We start from the raw sequence: 23,138 nt of genomic DNA, 5'->3' as shown, positions 1-23,138 counted from the left end.
ATAAGAAAAAAAGAAAAGATGATAAGAAAAGAAGAGAGCATTGGGCTTGGAGTCTGAAGGCCTGAGTTAAAATCCTCACTCTAGTACTTAGTACCTGTCTTACTTTAGGCAAGTCTCTTCATTTCTCAAGGCCATCATTTCCCCATCTTCCAAATGAAAGAGGTACTACCCTATTAGGTCCCCCCAACCCTAAAGCATTCAATGAACCTGCCAGAACTCTCGGGTGGGGGCAGGAGTACAAAATCAGAAGCAAGACACCCTGAAAATTACTTACAATTCTTTGAAGCCCATTGCCTGATTTCTTTTGGATCACTCAGCTGTTGATTCTACACTAATTTGCATAAATTTTTAATAAATAACCATTTGTTTTCTAGGATGGTTTAAGGAATCAGAGGTTTTCAATCTTAAGAGACCTTGGAGAATCTCATCATTTGACATATGAGTCAAAGGAAGTCTGTTGGATCTCTAGTTTAGAACTGGAACAGGGCTTAGACCATCTGGTTCAATGCTTGCTTTTTAGAGCTGGGGAAACTGAGGGCCATTGAGGTGAAGTACCTTGCCGAAGGTCACAAAGATAGAAAGTAACAGAGCCAGAATTGGAGTCCCATCCAAACCCTGTGCTCAAAGGGATGGACAAAATTATCTCTTATGCTTCCTTCTGGCCATTGTCTATTCCAAGCATTTGGATGACATTTTCTACACTTGGTGCCTCATCCAGCAATCAGAGGAAGCGGCTTCTCAGAGACCTGAGGATGGATCATTCACAGTTTTCTAGGGAATTGCAGAAAATCAAAAACCACTGCTGTATTCTTCCCTGCCTCCAATCCCCGCTCCCTCACCCAGTTCTCTAGTCTTGTATAGAATACCCCTGCTCTTCAAAGGCTCCATTTTCTATGAAATCTGTGCTAAATAGCACTTTAGAAATATGAATGACTAGAACCTGTGTGTTGAATAGAATCATTGTGAAGAGATGAGTGTTAATGTTAAGTAAGCGGGCAGGCATCACTCCAGATAATTCTGATGGCAGATCAATTGGGACTGGAGGAGGAGAAGGGAAAAGGAGCAATTAAGAAGATGAGTGAGGTAGCTAATATAATTGAATAGAACCTGGAAGCCCGGATAGGCCACTTCTTAGAGAACCACAAGAGCTAGGCCAGGGGTACAGATCAGCCTTACTCAGGAGGAGAAACTAGGGGACCAGATGAGAGCTATTGCTTCTTTGGGGAGTTCAGCTTGTGTTGAGGCTCGAAAGTAGAACTGGAAGGGTTAATACCATCTTCTCAGATAGCCAAGAAGTAGATGAGAATGGAATATCTGGAGAGAAGTATCCAGGGGAACCTCTGATAAGCACCTGTCTCCTAAGAGAGACAGAGCCATACTATATTGCTGTAGTATACACACTCCAATGGAAATACCATTCTCAAAGGACCTGAATTCTGGTCTTTTCTCTCTTGTTAACTACCTTTGTCACCCTGGGCCAAGCACTTCTCTTCTCTAACTTATTGTTTCCTCATCTATCAAATGAGGAGCTTGGACCTGGTCCCCAAGAGCCCTTTCTGCTCCAAGATCATGTATCCCTATTCTGGACAATAGTTGGTAAGGAGAAGGTGCTCTGTCTAAGAGGCTCCAGTGGGGGTATTCACTTGGGGTGGCAGAAAGTTAGTTTGATTTCAGCAATGCAATGGTTGAGATCACCCCAAGGTAAGAGTCACTTCTGTATATACTTATTCTTTTTTAAGTTTGTTTTTCGGGGGGGGGGAGGGGGAGACAATGAGGGTTAAGTGACTTGCCCAGGGTCACACAGCTAGTAAGTGTCAAGTATCTAAGGTCAGATTTGAACTCAGGCACTCCTGAATCCAGGGCAGGTGCTTTATCTACTGTGCCACCTGGCTGCCTCTGTATATACTGATTCTCAACCTCCATCTTAATGATAGAGGGAAGGAGAGAGAGAGAAAGAGGGGGAGGAAGGAAGGCAGGAAGGCAGAAAGAAAGAAAGAAAGAAAGAAAGAAAGAAAGAAAGAAAGAAAGAAAGAAAGAAAGAAAGAAAGAAAGAAAGAAAGAAAGAAAGAAAGAAAGAAAGAAAGAAAGAAACGGAAGGCAGAAAGGATGATGGAAGGGAACGAGGGAAGAAGGAAAAAAGAAAAAATGAAGGAAGGAAAGAAGGAAGCAAGGAAGTAAAGAAGGAGGGAAAAAGAAAGCAGAAAGGATGGTGGGAGGGAAGGAGGGAAGAAAGATGGAAAAAAGAAAAAAAGTAAGGAAGAAATAAGGAAAGGCAGGAAGGCAGGAAGAAAGAAAGAAAGCAAGAAAGCAAGCAAGAAAGAAAGAAAGAAAGAAAGAAAGGGAAGGCAGAAAGGAGGATGGAAGGGAAAGAGGGAAGAAAGAAGGAAAAAAGAAAAAAATTAAGGAAGAAAGAAAGAAAGGAAGGAAGGAAGGAAAGAAGAAAGGAAGGAAGAAATTGAAGGAAGGAAAAAGAAGAAAGGGTAGGAAGAAAGGAAGAAAGAAAAGAAGGAAGGAAAAAAGAAAGGAAGGGAAGAAGGAAGGGAGGAAGGAAGGGAGGAAGGAAGATATATTAAGTATCCACTATGTACCGGGTACTTGGCTACACCCTGGGGATACAAATTCAAAAAGGAAGCAGGTCACAGCAGTCCCAAAGCTGAATGCATTAAATCCCCAGTGAGGTGGGGCATGGTCCCTGAAGGGGATCTCTCATAGGTGGGGGGAAGGGGATCAGTAGCAGGAAAGATGGGGAGATGTCCATGTAAGCTAGAATTTCCTGGTGAATTCCTAGGGAGAAGGTATGTTACAGTGGGAAGGACTCTGACTTTTAAGTCTAGAGGACCTGAATTCAAATGCCCACTCTGATGCTACCTGTGAAATCTTGAGCAAGTCATTTAAACCTTCCTGGGGCTCAATTTCTTTGTGAAATGAGGGGGGTTGACTTCATGGCCTTTGGGGTCCCTTCTCCCTCTAGATCCATGACACCCATGGCTGGACGGGATAAGAAGCAGGGTCTGTTGAAAATAGACATATTCAGACAAATAGCACGTTTGCTCCACTGCACCTAACCCAGTGCTGATGGAATAAGTATCTCCCAGGACAGCTCCATGCACATGTATGAAAAAGCCTCATTTTGGCAAGCTGGAAACTTGAACTCTAGGTCACCGGCCTCTCTCTCACACTCTGCATTTGGAAGTTGCAGCTCTATCTCTGAATGGAACTATGGGACTAAAGCAATCTCTAATATGTGAGACTGAGACTGAGGTGGTTCTTTCCATCTTTCTTGAGTGGAGAATTGGAGGCAAAAGACTTTTCTCCTCGCCCAACCCACCTGTAAATGTGATATGATGGAAAATCCTGTGCTGGGATGCAGGTGACCTGAATTGTAGGTCCTGGCCCTGCCACTAATTAGTTGTGCAACTAGGGACAAACCATTTCATCTTTCTGAGCTTTACTTTCCTCATAGGCAACATTCATGGAGTGATTGGACTAGACCCTGGCTTCTTAAACTGTGGGTCATGTAACTGAATGTGGGGGGTCACAAAAAGCTTAGCAACAACAAAAGATTATGTGTAACTCTTTTATTATACCTATATAGCCAGGGTCATATAAAAATTTCTCAGATAAAAAGGGGGTCATGAGTGGAAAAAGTTTAAGAAGCCCTGGACTAGATGACCTCTTGGCAGGAATGTGTTGGTAAATATTTAACAATCAGCTCTTGGGGGGGGGGAGGTCTGTTAATGTATATACAGCACATTTCTAAGTTTTTTGTTGTTATGGTTGTTGAGTTGTTTCAGTTGTGTACAACTCTTCATGACCCTATTTGGGGTTTTCATGGCAAAGATACTCGAGTGGTTTGACATTTCCTTCTGTACCTCATTTGACAGTCGAGGAAACTGAGGCAAACAGCTGAGGATCACACAGCTATAAAGTGTCTGAGGCCAGGTTTGAACTCAAGAAGGGGAGTCTTCCTTTCTCTAGGCCCAGTACTCTATCCACTATATAATTTGCACATTTTCTCCATCACTTTCTTAAGTCTAGACAATAAAAAATTAAGCCACAATTTCTGGTCTTTGTCAATTCCCTAGGTATAAAATCTTAGTGAAAATTTAATAATTTGCTCTCAAGGATGAGTCCCAAATAACCCTGCCGCCAAGCTTCCTTCCACCTCTAATATCCTATTCATTTTCACCCCATTAGAACCATTTACTAATCTGTATCCTAAGCATGGGTCATTTTCCCTACCCCAGCTCACCAAATTCTCTCCTTACTTCATTTCAATAGCTCTGGAGAGCCCATATTTAAGACTTCCCTAGCTCAGAAAGTGGTAGTGCTTCCCTATTCAATCCCCATCCCACTTAGTGAACTTGACCCATCTGTTTGTTTCCTGTTAGGTTTCAGCTGATTTAATTTCTATGCTGGTTTAAGCATCCACCAGAGGTCCCAAAGTTGCATCATCTCAGTTTCTCAAAAGCTATGCCAATAGAAGCTAGAACCATGGTCCCAGTGGTGAGCTCTGCTAACAGGGCCAATTTAGATAAGGACAGAGGCTCATCACCAGAAGTTTGGCCACTAGGTAATGATTATTTTAACCATGGTCAACCAAAAAATAAATTGGATAAAAACACAAAATGACTTTCAATCCTGTGAAGCCCATTCTCTGTCTGAAGGCAACATGTCAGTGGTAGAAAAAGGGGCAAAGGGAAATGACCAAAGGGACAATTTCATTGAAACCTAGGAAGACTTCTGTGAATTGATGCATAATGAAGTGAGCAGAATAAGGAGAACAATGTATATAATAATAACACTGTAAAAACAAACAACTTTGAAAGACTTAAGAAATTTGATCAATGCAATGACAGGGCATGATTTCAGAGCACCAGTGATGAAGTCTGCTACCCACCTCTTGATAGAGAGGTGTAGAACAAGACATATTTTTTTTTAGACATAGATAACTTTGTTCTTAATTATGCATATTGCTACAAGGATTTTGTTTTTCTTTTCCCCCTCAATAGTGTGGAGGAAAAAATAAATTTTTGTTAATTAAAAAATAAAATTTAACTTTAAATTTTAAATCAAATTAAAAAGGGAGGGCAAAGAGTGTTAAGAATCATATAATACTTAGGTCATATTGAAAAGTTAAATTGATACTATTAATGTACAACCTTTATCAAGTGACCAGGAAGTAGAGCAGAAGTTCTCAAAGGGTACACTGCATTGAGTTTCAGCCAAGGGTGCTATGAATTGTATAGAGCTTACACTTGCAAACTCATGCACATATGTGAGTTTTCCTCAGACTATAGAAAACCATGCTTGCAAATGTGTACACATATACAAGTCACCCAACTCTTCCATCGGGTGCCTTAATTCTGCACAGCAAAGAATAATAGTGTCATGCCCATATGGCATGTCTGCTATGAGCAAAAAATATCTGAAAACCACCAGAAGATATGTATAATTGGATGAACTGAACCACATCAATATTGACATTCTTGAAATAATAAAAACCCCAAACACAAAGTTGTTGAAGCTAAGTGAAAAAAAGGAATCACTGGCTCTCTTCCAACAGGCAAAGAGAGGCACAGATGGAAATTGGCTGCTGGGTGGTACAGCGGTTAATGGAATGCTATAGCACTGGGGTCGGGAAGACCTGAGTTCAAACCTAGTCTCAGACACTGGCTGTGTGACTGTGGACAAGTTATTTAATGTCTCCTAGTCTCGACTTCTTTACCTATAAAATGAGATAATTATAGTATATCTACATAACTGGGTTGTTGGGAAGATCAAATGAGATAACACGTCAAGTGCTTTGCAAACCTTAGAGTACCATATAAATGCTAGCTATTATTATTGTTACTATTATTGTGTGCTCCAAAACTGCATGAAACATCATCCCATACCTTATTAACTAGAGTTGGCGGAGGAATAAATCCTACAAAGACCTTGACGAGACTTCTAAATTCAGTCAACATATACCTCAAGAGCTCATGACTTTAGTGCTAAATAAGCACAGGAAAAGATGGTGAAAACTATGATTTGCATGAAAAGTATGATTTGGGATCAAGCAATAATTTTTTAGAGATTTGTAAATTACTCAGAAGCATCTGATCTGTATATTACAAATTCTTTCATCACAAAACATATTAGAAGTTCTTAGATGTAAGATGATAGGACCATAAATCTATGGCTAGAAGGGACTCGAGAGACCACCTAGTCTTTATTTTACATATTAAAGAAACTGAGAGCCAAGGAGATTAAGTGACTTGTTCAAGTTCACACAGGAAAAAGCATCAGAGGCAGAATTTGAATCCAGGTCTTCTTGAACCACCCCCACCCACCACCAGAGTGGCACCTTCCATATGGTGAGCACTGAAGAGCATCACAAGAAATGAAATTGACAGACAAGGTATGACTGGTTAAAGACATAGAATTTAGGACAAGTTCAGAGTCAGCTCTCTCTGTATAGTCAAACCAGAATCTTGGGAGCAGCAAAGATCAAAGTAAAAATTATATCAGAGTAAAGAAGGGGAGAAAGACAAGAAGAAGACACTGCATTTTATCATAGTAGCTCCAACCAAACATCTTTAACCAAGTTATCTGTTCAGGAAAATTGGGGGGGGGGTGGAGAGCAAAGTAAGTACAATGGATCTATCCTCTTTTCTCAGAACAGTTTAACCAAAGTAAAAGTCACCAGAACAAAGTGGATAAAATATCCTAGAAATCAACTCAGCCAGGAAACAACTCATCTTTTTTGCCAAGTGGACAGACATGGCAGCCACAGTCAGTACCATTTAGACTACACATTCATTTGCAAAACATTACAGAAAAGGACAGAAGGCTAGGAGCAATATCACCTCACATAATGTTGAAAAGCCAATTGAGGAGAAAATAAGCCTGCAGAGAGCTTGGCATGATACACAGCTAAGCCAGATCATCCTGAGACCAGTTGTAGATGAAACTAGAAGGAGGGGAAAAAAGAAACAAATCTGCTGGAGTGTCTATAGTGATATTTTCATCAGCAACAATAGCTGAACTGCATATTTGGATTCCACAGTAGTTAAATATCCTGAGAAGCAATTTTCAGTAGTATTACAAATGGATTTTGAGTCAAAGGACCTGGGTTTCCATTCCAGTTCTGACACTAGCTGAATAACTTATGGCAAATCATTTATCTCTATGGGCTCTAATTTCTTCATTTGTAACATTAATCTAAATGATTGCTAAGATCTTTCTCAGTTCTAAATATATGGTTGTAGTATATCAGTAACTATGAGGAAATAGCAATTGTCCTTTAGAAGATGACATTAGGTCCTGACCAAATACAGAGAAAGAAATCTGTAATGGAAGTGATACAATTATAAAGCAGTCATGGTTTGATTTTCAAAGTATTTCATTGAAAAATTCCAGAGGATAGGATGGTGCTTTTACAAAAAGAAAGTGACTGAGAAGTCATCAATAGCTATCAACTCATATTCCTGCTTTTTCCTATTCTTATACTAGTTATGAAAATGGTCTATGGACACATCAAGGGTACCCTTGATGAAAACATGAGAAGGAAACACACCTTTTTAATGATAGAACACATCTTTCTGGTAATAACAACCAACTGAATACTTTATCCCATTCTATTGTTTACAGATCTTTCAAAAGCATTTGTCTTATTAGAATAAACCATACCCTTGTACACTCTCCTCAAGAGGACAAAATACTCCTTCACATATGTTATAATTATAAAAGAATATGAAAAATTTAATTCTTGGCATAACTTTGTTTAATCATCTGTTGATTTTTTGACGTTGAGAAACATAAACCAAGGAGACTACCAGGCAAAAATGACTATAGTCCAGGTTGTGACACGAAGCTGACAGGTAACCCATAAAGTAAATCCATCAGAATGTTTAAGTGAAAATAGTGCTAGAGAGGGGCAGTGTGCTGGACCCAGAATTGAGAAGGAGGAAGAAGAGGTAAGGTTTTGTCATATTTGAAGAATTGTATAGATCTTTCAATAATACCAAACAGTCAGATAACAGAAAAGCCTATCCCTTTAACACCAATATTCTTCTGATGACAATATATGATGATGATTCATAAAATGCCACAATCTTGGAGGAATCAACTACAAATAAATTAAAGGACAATCTAAAAATGCATGTTCAGCATGAGTAGACTGCAGCTTTATCACCATTGATGACCTGGGCACAGAAAATAGTATAAAAGATAATATTAAGGATGTATACAAGCAGCTCTCTAAAAGGTTCCTTTCTGATGATTTATCTTGTCACAGAGGCGACTCTAGGTTCATAAAGACTATACCAGCAGAACATAAACTCTCTCCAGTTTTACCAAACTAAAAAGACTTTGAATACTGCCATGAACGCAGATGAAGTCCACTGTTCAAAGACCAATATAATTAAATATGGGGAGGCTTATCACCAGCAAACCAGCCATTTTTTAAATATGGCAATCTAAGAAATAAGGAAAAAAATTTTAAATGGCCTAAGGTCCTCTGTAGACCCTTTTCAATTTTATAATGACCCTGGTGAAATGATAGGAAAGAGACAGACAGTGGTTAGAATCACAATTTTTAGGCCCTCAATAAACACAAATTCAAACATTAGTATACTAAATGTGAAGTCTTGTTCAATGATCAATGACTGAACATGCTACTGGATGAGGAAAAAGTATGGTATGGTGGAAAAAGCATTAGATCTGGTGTCTGAGGATTTGGGCTTAAATCTTGGCTCTGACACTGCCTTGTATTGCCTTAGTCCAGTCACTTAATCTCTCTGGGACTCAGTTTCCTCATTTGTAAAATGATGACTTAGAGTAGAGGCCCTCTAAGGTCCCCTCTAACTCTAAATATAAAGTCCTAAGACTGAAACCAAACCGATATTGATATTCCTGTGAGAAACAAACCTAGAGGTCAAAAAGAATTTTCTATTAAAATGGAAGGACAACTCATAGCTTCTCCTTGGACTGTCAAAGGAAGGAGCTGGCAAATTTGGCTTCATCTTGTACCAAAGGCAACAAGAAACATCATTTCATGGGACACAGTCATCTCATCTCTAAATGCTCATGATGAGCATAAGGAAATGACAACCATTAAGATAATTGCTGCCTACGTGCCAAATTCTGTTGGGAAGGATGAAATGGAAGAGAAATTCTATGCAGAACTTGACAAGATTCTCGAAGCTAAGTCAGTATATATTTTCAGACTTAGGGACTTCAACGTGAAGGTGGGCCAACACCATAAAATATGACTCAGGTTTGGGAAGTGAACAAAGCCAAAGGTTTATAGACTGCTCAGAAGCTTCATGGCTATAAAACATCAATCTATTTTTTCCAGAGGAGAAGTGAAAGACACTGAATATAGCAAGCACAAAACAACATCGAAGAACACCCAAAATTAACTACATCTCAAGAAACAGGAAACAACTGGTTACTGATGTCAGAATGATATCAACAATTGCGGGCAGCTAGGTGGTACAGTAGATAAAGTACCAGCCCTGGATTCAGGAGGATCTGAGTTCAAATCCATCCTCAGACACTTGACTCTTACTAGCTGTGTGACCCTGGACAAGTCACTTAACCCTCATTGCCTTGCAAAAAAAAGAAAAAAAAAGAATAATAACAAAAATCAATAGTCTAAAGTCAGGACCTTGAGCAGTCAGAGTAAAGGTTAAAATCAACATCTAATCAGAATAAAGGCAAGATATATATAGTATAAAATAAAGGTAATCATGGAGGGAAGGTGAGGGGACTGGGAAGATAGGATTTGAACTGATGTGAATCTTGAAGAAAGTCAAGGAAGTTGACATTCAGAGGGATGGTGACAGCCAGGACAAAAGCATGGAGTCTAAAAGTAGAATATTGTGTGAGAGGGAAAGCAAGTAAACCAGTGTGGCTGGATGTATAATGCATAGATGTGTGGTGTTTAGGGAGAAGAAAAGTGGAAGAAGACTGGAATGGTGCATAGAGATCCAGGTGCTAGCGTTTTAAAAACCAAAAATAAGTTTTATATTTGATTCCGGGGGTAATAGGGAGCCACTGCAATTTGTTGAAAAGGCCTGTGCTTTAGAAAAATTCCATTGGCAGCTGAGTAGAGAATGAATTGGAGTGAGGAGACACCTGAGGTAGGGAGACCAACTGGAAGACTAGAGCAATAGTCCAGGTGAGAAGTGATGATGTCTTGAATGATGGACCTCAATGTCCTCACCTGTGAAAGGAAGGGGTTGGACTGGACGGCCTCTGAAGTTACCCTCAGCTCTAGACCTATGACCCTCTGATCCCTCCCCTAGTCAGCTTTGAGCCTCACATGCTTCACAAAGTCTCTAGGCCAAGGTTCTGTGCCAGAAAGGGAAGGGAACGTTGGCAAACGACGCAGCATCTAAAGATGGGAAAGACATGTGTTCTCTTTAATGAAGGAAATGTTCTTACAAAGTTGGAAGATTAAATACATTCAAGGGGGGAGGGTGCAGTTTTCAAACTTTATCTTCCCTTTAATCAAGGGCACGTTTACTGTTTGTTTATTCCTTCCATTCTCTAAAAAGTCAACAATGAAAAGTGGGGAGGTGTCATTCAAATCAGGGTAGCAGGAACAAATGGGCCTGGATGACTTTCACAGTTCCCAGCCAAATGCTTGGCAAGCTGCAGCACGGAGGATGAAGTGGCCCTCTTCCCTGCCAAAGTTAAACCACCACCTGGGCCCTGCCTTCCACCCCCTCCCTTCTCCTCCATTATGCTGGTGCTTGACTGATCAGACCTTCTCTCTATGGCATCACCATTGAGCCAAGGTGGTCGATTACCCTAAGGGAGAGACAGGAGGATCGTCATCTTCCTTCAAGAGTCAGCCAAGTCAGATTTGACTTCCTAAGCAAAGCCTTTCCCTATTTACCCCCTCCTCAAACTAGTAAGCTTTCAATGTATTCTCCAATGTACCTATTTGTTAGTTATCAGTCCATGTTGAATCCCTTCAACAGAATGTAATTCACTTGAAAGAAGTGATGGTTCCTTATCTGTCTTTTTGCCACAGTCCTTCCTTCTCTCCACACCCCACAGTGCTTGGTATTTTTTTTTTTTGGTGGGGTGAGGGGGACTAGACCTGTGATTTCATTGGTATAGTGGGAGAGCTCCCAGTATGAAAACTTCCTGTACCAATGCAGATCTTGCTCTGCACCTTTATGGTCTTAAAGAGTTGCTTAGGCTATTTCATGGTTAAGTGACTAACCAAAGGTCACTCAGCCCAGGATATGTCACATACACAGTAAAGTAATCCCTTCCACATCATGGAAGTTAGGGGTTTGGCACCCTGCGATGCAATGTGGAAAATCTGCAGAAATTCTTTTGGCCTTCTCTTTGTACCAGAAAAGAAGTTTGAATTATTATGGTATTAAAAGATAAAATATGTTGATATTGTACAATAATTTACATATGTTTTATGCATTTCTGAGTTTCTAAACTTTTTCTGTAGTCTGCGCCTTCCACAAAACTCTCCCCAAATTCCCATTTAATTTCTTATGCCAACCCACAATATATCAAAACCACAATGAGGAAAGTCATGATGTGGAAGAGATAACTGCAGTAAGTGGCATTGGGTACACAGCTCTGGGCTTCATAAATGCTCACTGAATTAGACTGAATTAAAACCATGTTTAGGAATGTTCTATGAGGGGGAAATGATTGACTCAGTTTGAGTCTGCCTACTAAAGTTCCCATCAGTGGAAACCCAGGTGAAACAACTCCTGAGTTCCTCTTTGAGGGAAGATATGCTCTTCCATAATGGCCCAGGCCCTAGCAGCTAGGTGTTGGGCCTGGAGTTAGGAAGACCTGAGTTTAAATCTAGCCTCAGACATTTACTAGTTGCACCAGCAAGTCACTTAACCTGGTTTTTTTGGGGGAGGAGAAAAAAAACACCCTTTTTTTGGCCTCAGTTTTCTCAGCTGTGAAATGGGTAAACAACAGCACAAACCTCACAAGGTTGTTGTGAGGATCAAATGAGATGATATTTATAAAGCACTTAGCACAGTGACTGGCACATAGTAGGTGCTATACAAATTTTTATTCCTTCCCTCCCATCAGCACTTATTCAGTGCCTTTTATCTTAACCATAACTAAACGCCCCCCCACCCCCCACCCCCCACCCCCACCCCCACCCCCACCCCCACCCCCCCACCCCCGCCAGGACAATGAGGGTTAAGTGACTTGCCCAGGGTCACATAGCTAGTAAGTGTCAAGTGTCTGGGGTCACATTTGAACTCAGGTCCTCCTGAATCCAGGGCCAGTGCTTTATCCACTGCGCCACCTAGCTGCTCCCAACCATAACTAAATCTTAATCATATCATTAATACACAAAAGAGGAGCTATCTATTTTTGCCACCTTGCTTATTCTGTTCTGTAATAACAACTCGTATTTATGTAGAGCTTTAAAGTTTATGAAATAACTTTTCACTCTACCATTCTGTGAGGTAGGTAGTGCAAATAGTAGCAATCCCTTCATTCAAAGAAAAAAACCTGAAGCTTCTTCTGAGACAGGATAAGTCACTTGCCCAGCTATTCAAACCATTTAAGTCTGCTGAAAGAGAGAGAGTGCTGCCGGGGAAGGCCAACAAAGAGACTGTGGAAGTGACTTAAAATCGCAACTCTCCCACTCATCATCTGTGTGATCTTACGAAAAACATACAACCTCTCTGGGCCTCAATTTCCCCATCTGTAAAACAAAGAGAGAGTGTACCTGACACATAGTAAGCACTTTATAGACGTTTGTTGATCGATTGATATGAAAGATCCCTGCCAGTTCTAAATCTGTATCATGTGATTTATCATTTGGGGGTCAACACTCCTGTCTATTTCACCACTCTACTCCTCAGGGAAAAAGAACATCTCCTGCAGCCAGGAGAGCATATAATAGCTTAGGAGCCACAGAGGCAGACTGGGAACCAAGGGTTGTAGATTCTGGTTCTAGAACTGCCTGGGGTTTGCTACAGAGCAATGGACAGGTGAGCTCTGTGGGTTCCTGGCAGTGAAATCTTGGAGGCTGAGTCACTTATGCCCCTGTAATTCAGAAGAAAACTGATTGTCCCATATGAATGTCATCACTTAGAATGAGTGTTTTCTGTGTCTTCCTTTCAACTGGAGAGTCATTTGGAGAGGCTGTCTTCTATTGTCCAGATGCCTAAGAAGGTCCCTGTCAGTTAGAAACCTGATCAGAAGTCAAGGGACTCTGGAATGGCAATGAGAATGCTTATGAAGAAGAGAGGTGTTTGGGAACCTAATGAGAGAGGCATCTGGGTTAACAAAACCATCTAAAGAACAAGGTAGGAAGGGCAGCTAGGTGGTGCAGTGGATAGAGCACTGGCCCTGGATTCAGGAGGACCTGAATTCAAATCCTGCCTCAGACACTTAGCACTTACTAGCTGTGTGACAGTGGGCAAGTCACTTAATCCCAATTGCCTCACCAAAAAAATAAATAAAAAAATAAAGAACAAGGTAGGAAATGCATCAGATCTCAAGACCTAGGAAGATATCCTCTGTCAATACAGTCCCTCTGACAGTGAGTGAGAGCCAACAATCTTCCCTCATACTTCCAGGCTTCAAGCCCAGAAAGATTGGAAGCTATGGTGAGATTTGACATAGGATCACCCAAAGAACAACTGGATGGCATAGTGGATAGAGTGCCAGGCTTGGAGTCAGGAAGAATCATCTTCCCAGGTTCAAATCTGGCCTCAGACGCTTACTAGCTGTATGACCCTGGGCAAGTCACTTAACCGTGTTTGTCTCAGTTTCCTCACCTGGCAAATGAACTGGAGAAGGAAATGTCAAACCACCCCAGTACATTTGCCAAGAAAACCCCAAATGTGGTCACGTGACTGAACAACACCGATAGAACCCAAAAGAGTATGGCGGGGTGGGGGGATGGGGGTGGGGCAGCTAGGTGATGCAGTGGATAAAGCACCGGCCCTGGATTCAAGAGGACTTGAGTTCAGATCTGGCCTCAGACACTTGACACTTACTAGCTGTGTTACCCTGGGCAAGTCACCTAACCCTCATTGCCCCATAATATGAGAGAGAGAGAGAGAGAGAGAGAGAGAGAGAAAGTACTTGGGCATCAGGAAACTCGAGTTCCAGTCCCATCTTTGTCCCTAACTACCTCTGTGACTTTAGATTAGTTGCTCTGATTCTCAAGTTCTTAATCTTTCAAATGATATGGCTTACCTAGATGATCTCTGAGGTCCTTTCCAGGTCTAACATTCTGTACCTTTTTAAAAAAAAAATTAACTTTATAATATACCAGTGGCCTGCAGAAGGATTTAAAAAAAAAAACACCTTATGGAATCTGTCAGAGTGCAGTAAGGAAACCCATTCTATGTAGATGTAAGGAATTAATTAGTACCTTCAGCTCCAAGGGAAGAGAGTACTCAGAGAAAGAATGTTTTCCTGATTGGAAAAAGTCATAAGGGAGTCATTCTATTGAAGAAAAAAAATTCTATTACAGAAAAAAGTTCTCTTCCATTCAAAAATGGTATTTAAATGAGTACAAAGCAGTCAAAAATAAGGTTCTTTTACTAGGAAACGATCAGCAGGATAATTATGACCATTATCAGAAAGAAACTGCTTAAGTTTGGAATCTCTGCTTGGCATTTCAACAACCAAAGCATATATTAAATTAGAAGTTCTCCTTAAAACAGAATATGGGAAACCATGGGTATATAAAGTAGTGGTCATTGAAATTTGAATGGAAAAAAGATATTTACTTTTTACCTGCTAATTTTTATTTCTTCAGATCTCGTTCTAAATTTTATTCTCCCGTAAATGCATGGCTCATTAAATTATTTTAATAAAGAGTTGTTTTTTATATTAAAACATTAGTGATTCGCTTGCTCCATTTATATTCTCTATTGTTCAGTTTGGAGAAAATTTAGTCATTTTGTGAATGTAACCATAAATGAAATAACCTTTTGTCACGTGGGTTCAGCTAAATGAGCTGCCCATATAGTTCAACCAATAGACTCTGAAGAGCTATACCTGAAAAACCAAATATCCAAATTATGGGTGAATACCTCAGCTATTACATTGTAATAGCTGACATTTATAGGGGCAGCAGACAGAGTGCTAGACCTAGAATCAAGAAGACTCATCTTCCTGAGTTCCAATCTGGCCTCAGATACTTCCTAGCTGTGTGACCCTGGGCAAGCCACTTACTGTTTGCCTCAGTTTCCTCATCTGTAAAATGAGGTAGAGAAGGAAATGACAAACCACTCTAGTATCTTTGCCAAGAAAACCCTAAATGGGGTCATGAAGAGTTGGGCACAACTGAAAAATTACTAAACAAGTTGACATTTATCATTTTGAGATTTGCAAAGTAGTTAATAAACTTTATCTCATTTGATATATAAAATAGTGAGGCAGGTACTATTGCTACTACCCCCATTTCAGAAATGAGGAAACTGAGGTTCAGAGGGGGTGACTTGCACGCGTTCACACAGCTATAAACTGTCAGAAGTGGGATTTGAACCCATGCCTTTCCTTATACAAAATGCAGTCTTTCCCCCGACTATACCATGTTTCCTCCCTGTGATAAAGAAGCACAGCTCAAGCTATCAGGGCAGTTGCTAGCTGGGCTAGAATGGTATAGGATGGAGGAGAATGCCCTGGCAGGAAAATACTTCAAATTTATGTCTTAAAAGTAACAGAATACAAACTAGTACAGGGTGAAACCAATTCCCCATTGCAAATGTCTGGCCTCTGACCAGCTGCCCAATTCCAAGACTTTTTAACACATGCGGCAATACCTCTCCCCCTAACCTCTGAAATTCAGATGTGGACCTCAGTCCAACCCTACAGGGCCAGGTATTCCTGGGAAGGCAGTTTATACACGTTCCCTTCAGTTTTTCCCAGGGGAAGCTTGTGGACAAAGACAAAACCACTGCCAAAAATTATCTTCAGGCCCTGATATCATCATTATCCTTGACATTCTGTATGTATCTTTCTTTCATTAACATGTGTACTATGCATGGATGGAGGCTTCTACCTCCCTGTCCTCAGGGGCTCCTACCCGGAGGAAGAAAGTCTAGATGAGCATTAAGTATCCTGGAAACTGAATAAGACCCAGAGGAGGCAGTGCTAGAGGCCAGTGTGCTGGTGTGAATACAGTGTGGGACCTGTAGTAAGATTACACCTTTGCCACTGACCAGCTATTGGCAGAACCATAGATGAACCATAGATTCAGGTCCTCCTGAATCCAGGGCCAGTGCTTTATCCACTGCATCACCTAGCTACCCACTGACCAGTATTATTACAATAATACTGGATGATAAGTAGACCCTATCCTTATTGTGTTAATCTAGCCTTAGCATATATCATCAATATATTACCAATTGGCTAGAGTCCTGGGCCTGGATTCAGAAAGACTTGAATTCAAATCCAGCTTAGATATTTGCTAGCTGTATGACCCTGGGAAAGTCACTTAAAAAAATATGTTTGCGTCAGTTTCCTTAACTGTAAAATGGAGATAAATAATGGCACCTGGGGCAGCTAGGTGGCACAGTGGATAAAGCACAGACTCTGAATTCAGGAGAGCCTGAATTCAAATCTGGCCTCAGACACTTGACACTTACTAGCTGTGTGACCCTGGGCAAGTCACTTAACCCTCATTGCCCCACCAAAAAAAAAAAGAAAAGAAAAGAATTTACAAGCAGGCTTCTTTCACCGGTCTAATTGTCTCAAGGCAAACTAGAGAAGTTGAGGGAGCTGCCTGGGGCAGAAAGGCAAGAAGCCTCAGTCCATACACTTCCTAAATAAGGTCCCAGAGCACAGTGTTGGAAAGAGAATCATAGTATAAGGTCATCTCTGGAGGCAGGTCCTAGGGATTCCACTCAGATCATTTGGGACTGCAGAGATGCACCCTCTGTATGGTATAGGACAGGGGCTCATAGCCTTTGTATACCATGGCTCCCTAGTCAGAATGACCTTTCAGATTTACAAAAGAAAACACACAAAATCACAAAGGAAACTGATGGTTAGTGAAAATAAAGCCCTTCCTCCCCCATCCCAGGTCATAGACCCCTTGGAATCTATCCATGGACCACCACCCAGTGTTACCAACCCCTTCCCTAGAGAGGTGGAGTCCCAGCTACCCAATGGGGATGGTGATCACTTAATTATCAACAATGTAAACTGGGAAGGGCCGTGAGTAGTACCCTGGTTCGTGACATTCAAGATCATGCCAGTCCCAAGGTGTAACCTCCCTCTAGCACACCAATACCATCACTGTTACCTTAGTAGTCCCTCCTCCTACCTACTTTGCCTACACTTAGAGTTAGCTGTCCCAAGGTGAGCAGAAGTGCCTTGTTTATTGTCCCTTGATTCAAATAGTCAGGCTGTTCAAATAGCCTTAGGCTGGCTAGACCAAGATTAACCCTCTTCCTCCCACTCACCCCACACTTACACACATATATGTAAATATACATACACATACACTTATACACATGTGTACATACATATGTGTGTATATATGTATACATGGGGAGACAGAGAGGCAGAGAGTAAGAGAGAGAGAGAGAGAGAGAGAAAGAGGAGAGAGAGAGAGAGAGAGAGAGAGAGAGAGAGAGAGAGAGAGAGAGAGAGAGAGAGAGAGAGAAAGAGCGCAAAAGCACCATGGTACTCCAGCTATCTGGTGATTTATTTGGCATTTCTAACTCCAATTTCTCCCCACTCCAATCCCTCTTTCAAACTGCTGCTTGATTACTATTTCTAATATACCAGACTCATAAACCTTCAATGGTTCCCCAGTGCCTACTGAATAAAAATCCAACTCCTCAGCATGATGCATGCATTATACATAATATATATGTGTGAATAAATGTATATATTATGTATATATACATTTTTTATTAATTTTTTTTGCTAGACTTCTGATTTCATGAGTGTCGGGAACTTTTGGTGGGGAATCCAACACAGATAGGCCACTGTTCGGTAAATCATAGTCTTCAGAGTTATCCAGGAGCATCGCAACATTAAGTCACTTGCTCAGAGTAATGTGGCCAGAATGTGTCAAAGACAGGATATGAACCCAGGCATGCCAGACTCACTCTGAGGTCAGCCCTTTATCCAGAAGTCCAGGCTGCCTTCTTGACTCTATTAAAATAACTAAATACAACAACTCTTTTTAAATACTGCATTTAAAAATGACATACAAAACTGAGCTTTAAAGAAATAAACAATGGGATACTTTTACTATTGTCATTGTTTTTTCCAATCCCTGATCCTGATGGTCACCGACCTTGACAAGAACATTCATAGAAATGAAGAATCTTAGAATTGAAGGTAGTCCTCCAGTAAACCTCTCTTCTAATACCAGAATGTCTTCTATTCTCTCCCTGACAGAGGTCATTTACCTTGGCTTGCATACTTCCATATTCACTCTCTTACAAGCCCACTCCCCCCCCCCATTTAAAAAAATAGCTCTATGGCATAAAGTCTGTTCTTATATTACTTCCTTATAATTTCTACTCATGGGGACTGATTTTGCCTTCAAGGGATAATAAACATGACTGTGCCTTTTTCACATGACAAACTTTCAAATATTTGAAAAAAGCTAGCATGTCTCCTTGTCAATCTCTTCTGGAAATAAAAATCCTCAGTTTCTTCAGTAGCTCCTTGTAGAAGATGGCTTCACAACCCCTCACTACCACAGGCTCCCTCCTTAGGGTATAAGATTCCTCTTATCCCATGGTACCCAGAATTGAACACATTATTACATGTATGATCTGAAAAACACAGATAAAAGTAGGACTATACTCCTGTGATAGGAATACTCTAATTCTGTTACAGCTGTATTGCATTTGTCAACAATCCCATCACATTATTTGTTTACATTCAACTTGCAGTCAACTAAAACCCTCTGATTTTTCTTATATGAATTGCTGCCAACCAGGGCCTCCCTGCCCTGTTCTAGTGCAAGTGAATTTTTAGACCTAATTACTAGAGCTTCCACTCATCCCTGTTATGTTTCATGTTATTGGCCTCAGCCCAGCCCTTCTGTCTGTCATTGTCACATTCATCCTGGATTCTGACATTCATGATGCTACCTATCCTATCCCACTTCCTGGCCCCTGAATACTTGGTCAGCATGTCTTCATCCAAGTCACTGGCAAAAATGTGGAATAGAACAGGACCAAGGACAGAGTTCAGAAATGTGTCACTAGAGTACTCCCTCCTGACTAACAGCAAGCCATTAATTAATAGGCTTTGCATACGGTTATTTAACCAGCTGTAAATCTACCTAATTGTGTTATCTTCCAGCCAGTGTAATACCACCTTTCCCAGAAAGATATTGTGAGAGGCTGCCAAATGCTTTAGTGAAATCAATCAACAAGCATTTATTAAACACCTACCACCCTATCACATGCCGGACACTATTGCTAAGCACAAGGAATTCAAGGAAAAAACTAACTGGTCAATGCTTTTGAGCAGCTCCCCTATTAAGGGAGACAACATATACATATCTAACTAACTATATGCAATACATATATGAAGCAGACCCAAGGTAGCCTTTAATGGGAATTCACTATCAAGTACATTCTTCCTTTACCATGACTATTACCACTATTATTGTTCAGACCTTCATTACTTTCTGCCTGGGCTGCTACTATAGCCTCCTCTTAGGTATCTCTATCTGTACTCTCTCCCCATCCCAATTCCTCCTTCAAACCACTGCCAAATTACTATTCCTCATGTATAGTGCTACCCATAGCATTCACCTACCCAAAAGCCTTCAACGGTTCCCCACTGCCTACTGAACAAAGTCCAAACTCCTTAGACTGATCCCCCTTGGCTCTCAACAAACTGGCTCCAACCAACTTGTCTAGCTTGACCTCACATTACTCCCTTTAACTTACTCACGTTGTCTAGCCAAACTGATATGCCCACACTTTCCCAAAGTTCTACATTTGTTCACTGCATTTCTTAAATCCAGAATGCCTTCTTCCCTGTTTCAGACTGTTAAAAAATCCTACCAGTGGCACAGTGGATAGAGTGCTAAGCTTGGAACCAGCAAGATTTATCTACTTGATTTCATATCTGGCCTCAGATACTTACTAGCATTGTGACCTTGGAGAAGTCACTTTACCCAGTTGGCCTCAGTTTCCTCATCTTTTAAAATGAGCTGGACAAGGAAATGGCAAACCACTCCAGTGTCTCTGCCAAGAAAATCCCAAATTGGGTCATGGAGAGTTGGACACAACTGAAATGACTGAACATGTGCCATATACATGAAGACTTCCTTGATCCTTACCTACTTACACACATACACACACACACACACACACACACACACACACACACATATACACACACTCCAAGTGAGATCTCTTCCTCCAGTGATTTCTCAGACTAATTTATGTATACCTTTGTTATATAGATTCTATTGTGTTCCATTTATTTTTGCAAATGTCTTAACTACCCTACTAGAAAATAGGCTCCTCAAAGGGTAGGATCCTATTTATACTTATCTTTGCATCTCCCCCAACATCACACACATGTACTAAGTGCTTCACAAATATTTGATGAAAGAATTATAGAATGAATCAATAAACTGATCAATAAGTGAATCAATGAGTCAGTGAATCTGTTTAATAACCCACACTAGAATTTTGCCAGAGATCAATATCAGTCTTACCAGTCTGTAGTAGTATCCAGAATCCATCCTTTTCCCCTTTTGGAATATCTGGATAACTTTTGCCTGTCTCCAGTCTTCTGGGACCTCTCCCACTCTCCATGACTTCTCAAAGATTACTGACAGTGGCTCTGAGATCACATCTGTAAGTTCCTTCGACATCCGGGATGCAATTCATCTGGACCCAGAGGCTCACTTAAAGCAGCTAGGTGCTCTCTATTTCCTCACCTATCTTGGGCTTCAATTTCCTTTTTCACATGGTTTGTTTTACCCTTTTCAGTCTGCAGATCATTCTCCTTGCTGGAGAAGACAGAAGCAAAATAGGAATTGAGTAGTTCTGCCTTCTCTCCATCATCAGTTAACAGTATGCCACCTTCCCCAAGCTATGAGCCTACCCCTACCTTGTTTCCTTCTGACTTGGAGCAAGGTTGAGACCAAGCAAGTCTTAACTCATTTCTGACAGACTATTCTTAACAGGTCTTTGCCACTATTTTATAGTCTTGCTTTGCTACTTGCCCCGCCTTCCATCTTTTGTCCTTTTCCTTTTAAAATCTGAGCTTATCAAAGAGTTCTCTCTTCTTTTGTAAGTCCCTACTTGCTTCACCGTGGACTCCAGCCTTTTTCCTGGCATGTGAGCTCAGGGACTTTGTGCCTATCTGGTGTCAAAAGCCCTCCAGGTGGTCTGTCCTCAGCCTTCCAGCTGTTCAGAATTGAAATGCCTAAGGAGAACCGCCCACTCTTCCCTTTGGGGAGTGATTTATACTTTAGGTTAAGGGTGTGTTTGAAAGCCTTTAATTGTAAAAAGTGAAAGGATACCTAGGGAAAATACTCTAAAGTTAAAAATGAGAAAGTACCTTGAATAAATTGTGTGTCCAAGAAGAGGGGGTCGTTGAGGTCCCTGTGGTCAGGGATAAGGAAGGGAGATGGAGGAGCTAGAACCTCACTTTCAGTTCACACATCACTGTGCTAGCATCAGATGCCTTGCCTGTAGACAGAGCCACCTCTGGGACTGGCCACGGGTGAGCTAACAGGAAAAGGAAAGCAGGAGGGCCAAATAGAGGGTCTCTGGTATGTTTTTCTCCTCATCCATCTCCCTACATTCCTTTCCCTCTCTGTGTCTCTTTCTACTCAATTCAGTTCAATTCAATAAGTATTTTTCAAATTATTATTATGTGCAAGGTACTAGGGACTAAAAGATGAAAAGTGCCTATAACCCCTGACCTCAAATAATCCACAATCTATTAGAGGAGATTATCCCCTAATACATCACAAATATGGCAGTCCCTCAAATTCTTTTGCAGGTATCTTACTTACTTTTTCCCTTTATATGTATTTCACTTTGCTTGCTTTCTTCCTCCTTTGATTTCCCTCTCCTTATCTTTCCCCCCAAACATATCTGTCCCTTCTTCTCTGTCCCTCACCCTCAAGGGAGTGCTGGAGCCAGCTACTAAAGACTCCCAATTGTTTGATTTTCAATGTAAGCATTTACACCACAGAAATGGGCAGGACTTGATTTATGATTTTGTTGATTGTCTAGACTTCAGAAAATCATGGACAGCATATTAATAACACAGGTTAAACTTCAAAATGTGCTGTGTCTTCCCTGTCCACCCACCCAGAGCTGGTAGTTAAACATTTACAAGCACATCCCTGTATCTCTTTATCTTCTGTCTTCCCTCTAAGCTCCTTTTCCCTCTTTCTTCCTTTGTTTTTTCCTGTTCCTGTCCTTCCCTCCTTTTGCCTCTCAGCTCATAAAGGAAAACCAAAGTCTACATATTTTTAGTATTTATAAATATTTATTTATAAAATTACAATTTATAATATAATTGATATTTATAAATAGTAAAGTTTTATGTCTTCCCTCTTTACTTTTTAAAAAGGTACACGGAATGTGAATGTGTTTCCTTCCTTCCTAGGGGGAGGAAAAAGTAGCAAATTTATTTGCTTTTTATCTGCAGATGGCTCTTGACTGATCATTTTCCATGGGTCTGGGCACCTTTGGACATCTAAGAGTTAGTTCCCTTTCCTATCCTACTCTATAACTGCCTTTTGCCCTCGGGGTTCATCCTACCTGGAGCGAGGATCACAGGATCACAGCCTGGCAGAGCTCAGGGGCTCCTTTAGAGATCATGTGTTTCAACTCCCCTTCAATGTATAGATGAGGAAAGTAAGGCCCAAAGCGTGAAGAAACTTACCCAAGGCCATGGTTATGCAGCATGGCAAAGCCAGAGGGATGAGCACTTTTTTTTTTTTTTTTTGCATATTGCCCTCCCCCACACACACACACACACTCTTGGATTAGATTGTACCACACACACACACACACTCTTGGATTAGATTGTAAATCCCCTGAAGGCAGGGACTCCCTTTTGCCTCCTTTTGTGTCCCCAGGGCTTAACACAATGCTTGACATACAGTAGGCACTTAATAAATGTTTATAGATTGATTGATTCATGTCTACATTAGCCTG

General features: G+C 40.9%; 1 protein-coding gene across 10 annotated transcripts in view; it reads right to left on the bottom strand.

The window, feature by feature from the left end:
* The window catches only part of KALRN (kalirin RhoGEF kinase), a 991,119-nt gene that overhangs the window by 740,195 nt on the left and 227,786 nt on the right, over positions 1–23,138 (bottom strand). For 8 of the 10 annotated variants that reach the window (XM_043992602.1, XM_043992601.1, XM_043992603.1 and 5 more), the window contains exon 2: positions 20,672–20,968. The exons of the other annotated variants lie outside the window; for them this stretch is intronic. In XM_043992602.1, the coding sequence (XP_043848537.1) occupies positions 20,672–20,771 (100 nt within the window). In that variant the 5' untranslated portion in view covers positions 20,772–20,968. The remainder of the gene's footprint in view (positions 1–20,671; positions 20,969–23,138) is intronic. 10 annotated transcript variants of the gene reach the window in all.

The sequence above is a fragment of the Dromiciops gliroides genome, chromosome 3 (assembly GCF_019393635.1).
Source record: "Dromiciops gliroides isolate mDroGli1 chromosome 3, mDroGli1.pri, whole genome shotgun sequence".
In the NCBI taxonomy this organism is placed as follows: Eukaryota; Metazoa; Chordata; class Mammalia; order Microbiotheria; family Microbiotheriidae; genus Dromiciops; species Dromiciops gliroides.
Note: the sequence above shows the minus strand (reverse complement) of the source record. Positions and strands in the feature narration are given on the sequence as shown.